Source organism: Macrosteles quadrilineatus, unplaced genomic scaffold (genome assembly GCF_028750875.1).
Source record: "Macrosteles quadrilineatus isolate MER2022 unplaced genomic scaffold, UCM_ALF_1.0 Scaffold_8__2_contigs__length_117827958, whole genome shotgun sequence".
Taxonomy (NCBI): domain Eukaryota; kingdom Metazoa; phylum Arthropoda; class Insecta; order Hemiptera; family Cicadellidae; genus Macrosteles; species Macrosteles quadrilineatus.
Genome location: NW_026542601.1, coordinates 12,150,489 through 12,157,715, shown reverse-complemented (window position 1 = coordinate 12,157,715; position 7,227 = coordinate 12,150,489). Strand labels below are relative to the sequence as shown.

At 35.7% G+C, this 7,227-nt stretch overlaps 1 protein-coding gene across 2 annotated transcripts in view; it reads right to left on the bottom strand.

The window, feature by feature from the left end:
• Nucleotides 1–3,096: 3,096 nt before the first annotated feature.
• The window catches only part of LOC128999265 (nuclear protein localization protein 4 homolog), a 47,841-nt gene continuing 43,710 nt past the window's right edge, over nucleotides 3,097–7,227 (bottom strand). For both annotated transcript variants that reach the window (XM_054425660.1, XM_054425661.1), the window contains exon 14: nucleotides 3,097–3,599. In XM_054425660.1, coding sequence (XP_054281635.1) covers nucleotides 3,596–3,599 — 4 coding nt within the window. In that variant the 3' untranslated portion in view covers nucleotides 3,097–3,595. The remainder of the gene's footprint in view (nucleotides 3,600–7,227) is intronic.

Here is a 7,227-nt window from a genome sequence, read left to right as displayed (position 1 = left end):
TAGTGTTTTTTGTTCCCTGTTTCTTCTAGTTTGTACACTTTGTTACAACCTGTTGCTGAGCCTCCAGTAATCTCTATGGTAGGGCTTTTTCTTGTATTTTGTGTTGATATATTCTGATAACATTATCCTATTTTTCAATGAGAATCTCTCACTTAATCATTTTATTTTGAGTAAAATAATTTTAGTTGAGTAATAATAAGTTGGTTTTATGAGAATTGAATAAAGTAATGGGAAAGAACTCTAATAATTTAATTTGCTAATACAGTAGACTCCCTCTTATCCGGACACCTTTTAACCGGACTTCGGTTTAGCTGTTCATCCAACATTAATTTAACAGCAGAAACGACTGTTCTTGTGGGAAAGATTTGAGACCAGTGATCACGTGTCTAAATACGTAATAATCATTATTGGCTTATACAATATGGATTCAAACGGTCCGTTTTAACGAGTTTTTCAGGATGTCGATTTATCCGGGAAACCGTTTATCTGGACTGGCCTCGGTCCTGAGGAGTCTGGGTAAGAGGGAGTCTACTGTATTATAAAGATAAACATGGACAACTTTATGTGGCTATGGGTAAGACGGAAAACATTTGTGAGATAAAAAACAAGGTCAGCTTCTGAAAAATGAAAAATTTTACAAGAAATGTTATTGGCAATTGCTCGATTTCGAGCAACTGGAATACTAGTTTGAATAAAAAGGGCTACAGCGGGTGTATTGATGGGATATCGACTTCACTATCTAAAATCGACACCCAAATTACGATCAATGATAAATTGAATTAACAACATTATCAGTTCCATAAAAAAATATGTAAAATCAATTCATGGTACCTAATTATATCTTTGGTGCCAATTTGGAGTGTTTCCCATCCGGATAAATCAAACTGTAAATCTTTTCAAACTAGAATATCAAGGATGAAGGAAGCGTTGTAGGACATAAACAAATCATAAGTCAACCTCGTCTCCAGCCGGGGCCCATCATAAGGTCATAGACCCCTCCCAATATGTCAAAACTCACCCGCACACCATATTTTATCATAGTTTTGATAATGCCGTACTGTGTTTATCTTTTGACGATGTCTACAACTTGTCATTTTACAAGTACCTGTAGCTAACAGAGTTTAAACACCGAAACATGTCTGACAAATATTGTTGAGCTGAGACTGTATTATGTAAGTAATTTAGTCTTGCATTATGCTCAGAGGCTACAAACATGGATTTTGATAAAGTTGGACAATGTTTTTCCCTGTTCATTTTATAATATTTAGCGGATTGTCCGTGATTTTACTTAACCAGGAAGTCTCAATCCTGCTTAGTCCTTGTCAATCGGGAGTTGAATGTACATTCCATCAATAGAATATATAATTTTTGTGTAGTCTCGAATCACTTAAACATAAAAATAAGTGGTTATTTAAGCTTTATTTCGTTTACCGATTCATTTACCTCCACCCATTTAATTAATGTTACAATTGCACGAACCTATATGGTGTGGTGGCACAATTCATTACAAAAGTGAGCTAATTTTGGGTAGCTGGCAGTCATTGAGCAGGTGTGTCAACACTGGTAAAACAGGATGAAGCAGGAAACCCACTAGCTTTCCGTTCCGTTCATTCTGGGTCAGACATCTTCCACCCCTTTTTAAGGAAACTAGTGCACCTGTTGCTCGAATTTTAGCAATTGCAAAGTAATATGGGCGTTATTTCAAAACGAATAACAGTCATAATTTCTGATGTCTTAAAAGAGTCTACTAAGAGATAATGCAATCAATCACTCCAGTCCAGTTATCGAAACTGAAAACGTACGCTCTTGTGTGTATCATGTGTTTACTATGAACAGCTGTAATTAATACAAATTATTCGTCCATTTAAGTAAACAAAATCTTTTATCCATAAGAAATACATTGGGATTTTGATGGCCTGTGGGGCAAAGCCCGAGTACCTTTATTACAGGAATTGGTGAAAGGGGGTATCTACACAAACAATACTTCATTTTGACACATCGTTTGTAAAAATCCGTCCATTATTATCGGAGGAGTAGTGTTTTGTAGAAATCGCCTTCACGTATTATATATAAGGATAGCCCATTGGAAATACAATTTTTTTAAACTTCACAGTTCGTAACTAGGACACATTTCCCCTACACAAAAACAACTATTTTTGGTTTGGCGTGTATTCGATTTTGTGGTAAAAAAAGTCAAAACAATACTTGTGTATCCAAGCCCTAATTATTTTTCCTTGTTGTCAAGCATACACGAGGTTAACTGTAAGAAAGTACAATGAATCCTAAGTTTGCCTCAATAAAGACAGGATTTTCATTTCATTTCAAGCATACAAATTCAGCGCCCACTGGTCGTTTTGCAGACACAATAATCTTACCTGTAATAATATTAAAATTTTCACTTATTTTCTGCCAGGCATTGGCCTTCTTCCTGTTATCATGATAAATGTTATCACTCACACTGTGAGCGAGCTGGTCTAGAGTTAGAGCGTGGGACTCCGGGTCCTGGTCCTGGGTTCAAATCCTGCCAAATCACCAATGGATTTTATCTAAGTGATAATACCGTAACCCTTAGGTCTAGCCTGAAGTAATGTGAAAACAATTCCGGGCTCGTGCCTAAAAAACGTGGACAATAAACACACTGTAAAGAAAGGGATACTCCCAAACTGCTTAAATAAAAAGTTTGTCTACACTCATGTCACAAGAAAGCTTGACTAAACTAGGCTGGTGCACGCAGACTGGAGGAACATCGGATCCTACGTCCGTCAACAATGCCCCATAGAGTAACGTTGATGAACGGAGAGAATCTGAGTGGACTAATGGGTTTTAGTTCATTCAAAGCCTTGCAAAGCAATATTTGACGGAAAGCATCAGAGACCGAACAGAACGGAGCAAAGAGCGTCGGACTATAGTTCGGCCGCTTAGAAAACGACCTGCGCGCTAATGCTAAACCAATGCTGGAGGAGGTCGCTTTCTAAGCGGCCGAACTATAGTGGGTTTCCTGCTTGAGACCTAAGGACAGGCATTGAGACAGCAATAGATCCAGAAGGATGTACAATCACACCTTCACATAGTCCAAGGGAGATAAAACACACAGGGTTAACTTTTCATCTCTTTATTGTGTCTTTAAAAATCGTACATGCCACTTGGTGACTCAAAATTACTCTTTGGACGAATTACAAAACTTTCCTCCTACTACTGTACTGTGCAATCAAAACTTTTTTATAACGTTTTTAAAAAAACCTTTGAAAACTAAACTAACTGACTCAACTTTCCAGCTTGGCCATTAGCTTCCTACTTTTTTCTAAGTTATAAAAACTTGGCTAAAGCTCGAATGCTCAAAAAGTGAGGTCTTTAAAAATAAATTACTTCTACGTCCTTAAACAGTATTTACACAAACTTAAGTCGCACATTTGTACTGCAGTATTTAACATAAACAGAGCCAATGTAAACTTAATATAAAAAAAAACAAAAAAAATCCCAAATTTTATTAAAGAGTAAATATTGATTAAAAATAAATTATTCCTGCAGTTTTCTTCAGAAAGTTGTGTCTCGCATGAGCAGAGCTGATGCTAGCAACAACAGCTGCACAGATGTCCTACCTGCAGGGCAAACAAACAACATTATAGTAATTAATGACTATTCAACCATTTGACATTACTCAGTAAAACAACAGATCACAGACAAAATGAGGGTTAACTTTTATAATAAGGAATGGAGAAGTAATGTTATCTAAAGTCATAAAACATAGAAAAGTTTCTGAATTTAGGTATAACTTTGTTCATTTTAATACAAATTTATTATTTTAATTACCCTTGTAGCAAATTTTCCTTATTAGCTATTACTTTTACTATACAGGTCTCTTGGTTAAGACCTGGACATGGGACTGATTTATGTTTTGAGGTCCCCAGTGGCCAAAAACACCATCCGTTCAAATTCGTAACATAAAAATATCTGTTTAGCCCGATAACTCGAGTTAAAATAATCCAATTTCTTGATGAGATTTGGTACAAATATGAAACTTACATCTATTCGAACAAGCATGATCAGACTAAGAAAACGGGGTTTTATGGTGTACAAATTATTTATTTTCCTCATTTGTGACTTCCAAAATATAAAATGCTGCAATTTATTTCCAAACCATTTTGTAGAACTTAAAATTAAAAAAAAAAACACTTTATTACCTCCTGTCTGTGTAGCACCAAAGCTAAGTACCGTACTCATTACAATTTATTTTATTCAAATAGAAAATTAATCTTACAATTTTAAGAAAATAAGTGAAAAATCCAAGTAGGTAAATGGAATTTCGCTTAGTCTGCAGGTTTTATTTGGCAGAAGTATTTTAAATAGTGAAAAGAAGGAAATTTTTCTTGGTTTGTACAGTTAATGGCTATTGACCTAAGCTTCCCTCTAATTAAGTTGATCTTTAAACTGAAGCAACCAGGTAAAGGTTGATTCACAAATATAGTTACGGCTTGTCACATCAGCCGACAGTCATGCCAAAGTCAAGAAAAATATTCTTTAAAGGATTTTTTATTTTGTTATCTACACTCATCTGGCGCAGTTCTGACACAGGTCCGTCAGTTGCTTTGCCGGCACCCATCAGTCAATTTCAGATTTTTTTATAGTTTTTTTTTTCCTGTTATGGCTGGTATTGAGAATGATCATGCTTTTTGTCCATGCTGCAAGAAATCAGTATTAGATGATGAAAAAGGCGTGGAATGTGAAGGTTTTTGTAAGTTTTGGTTCCATACTAAGTGTGTTAATATCTCTGATCATGAATATGATTCAATGTTCAATGTCTGAGCTTGGTGACAAATCGAGGTGGTTGTGTGCAACCTGTGGTTTGAGGTTAGATAACCTTACCAAGAACGTGTTTGACTTGGAGAGTATCATTAACCTGAACTCTACTGTAAACAGACTTATTGACATTGTAAAAGGTGTAGTTTCAGATAATGTGCTATTAAATGAGAAAATTGATTCAATTTCTAAAAACACAAATAGTTTATTGACTAATTTTGTGCACAGTGACAGTGGTGTTGTCTGCACTAGGCCTAAGGAGAAACTTTCTCGTAATACAAACAGACAGTTTATTCCATCACAGTCCTTTGGACGTTCGACAGATTTCCGTAATTCATTTGAAAACTCTTATCCTAATGACATCTTAGACTCTGATAGTGTAAATGCTACTAATGGAGGTGAGACTGATCTTGTGGTGAACGTAGAGTCTAACGTTTCCACAGTTCTAACCTCTCAGTCTGAACACTCTCAGGATAAAGAAGGTACTGGTATCACTGCTCGAAATACTCCAACTCCTTTAAGTAGTGTAGGTAAAACAGATAGGTTACTCTATAGTACTGTTGTTTCAACCAAAAAGACTCGTATAACTGATAGGCCTACTCTGAAACGAGACAGTAACAAAACGAGACCAGTTGTAATTGGCTGTAACGAATCTAAAGATGGCTTGAAACATGCAGAACAAAAAAGGTGGGTTTTTGTTTCTAGGTGTGACATAAACACGACAACTGATGATCTTACAGTTTATTTAAAAAACAGTGGATTATCTGAGGTATCCTGTGAAAAACTGACAACCAGGCATTCTAATTGTAGTAGTTTCAAGGTAAGTGTGCCCGAAAAAGACTTTTCTTCAGTTCTGCAAGGTGGTTTTTGGCCCAAAAATATTTTGGTAAAAGAATTTGAGTTCCCTCGTAGGGTTTTTAGGCCTAGACATAGTGGAACCGGGTTAAGCAAACTTATTTTTTTAGCGAACAAAAGTCAGTAGGCGAGGAAAACGAGTTTTGTTTGCGTCTGCTGCATCAAAACGTGGAAGGACTTGGAAATAAGTTTGACACTGTAGAGCTGTTTCTTTCGGAGCTTGCTGCGGATATTTTTGTCTTGACGGAGCATCAAAGGCGTGAGGAGGATATTCACTTTTTTAAGTTTGAGGGATATAGCCTTGTTGACTCATACTCTAGAAATCTTCATAAGGGAGGTGGTGTAGCTATCTACATTAAGGATCATCTCAGTAAATTTGTATCAAGGTTCAGGCCTACTTGGGTTAAAAATTTGTGCAGCGATTTAGACTTTGAAGTTGTAATGGCTAAGATATGTATTGGTGTTTTCATTCTATTTGTGATTGCTATATATAGGTCACCTAATGGAAACCTGTCCACTTTCTTGGAAAATCTTGAAGTTGCCTTAAATAATATTCCAAAAAGTGACAGGGTGAGAGTTTGTATACTGGGTGATCTGAATATAGACACTTTGAATGACAGTAATGAAAAGAGAAATTTGTTGGATCTGACTGAATCTTTTAGGTTAGTGGATATTTTAGGCCATTTGCCCACTAGAGAAACTTTATTATCTTCATCTTCTATTGACCATATAATCACAGATGCTAAGTTTACAGAAGCCAAAGTGATAAATGGTTTTATATCTGATCATTATGCACAATATGTAGATGTTAAAGCTGTTGTAGCTTACAATTGTACTGATACTTTTTTGTACAAGCGCAAATTTAATGAAGTAAATGTAGCTAGCCTTAGACATAGTCTGTCCAGGGAAACTTGGGATCCAGTTTTTGTTCATATGGATGTTAACGATAAATGGAAGGCGTTTTTTGACATCCTATTGTGGCATTTAGATGTAACTTGTCCTGTAACTAAAATTAAAAAGAAAGGTAATGTTCATAATAAAGCTGTAAGTAAAGTGGTTCTGAGTGAACATACATTAGGTTTGCAGGAAAGTATGATTAACATGCATACTATTTTCAAACAAACTGGAAGTGAGATCTACAAGGCAAGGTACACACAACTTAAGTATCTTTTTCGCAAAGAAGTAAAATTAGCAAAATCTGAACATATCAGATCTAAAATAACTTCATCAGATAATGTTTCTAAGAGTGCATGGTCATTTGTAAATAGCATTAGAAGTAAGCCTAGTTTGGAATCTGGGCCTAAGAGAAACATATCCCTTGTAGAAGGTAATGAGGTAATTGTGGATCCTGTTGATGTAAGCCAACATTTTAATGACTATTTTGTAGATATTGTTAAGAATGATGCAGTAGAAAATGAGCTTAACTTGTTTCAAAACCAGGGTACTGATGTTATCAATACTCACTGGGGAGTTCCACTAACTATTAGTAATGAATCTGTTGTTTTGATCATAAATAGCTTAAACAACAAAAGCTCTTCTGGCTGGGACAGCATATCTCCAAATTTGTTAAAGAAA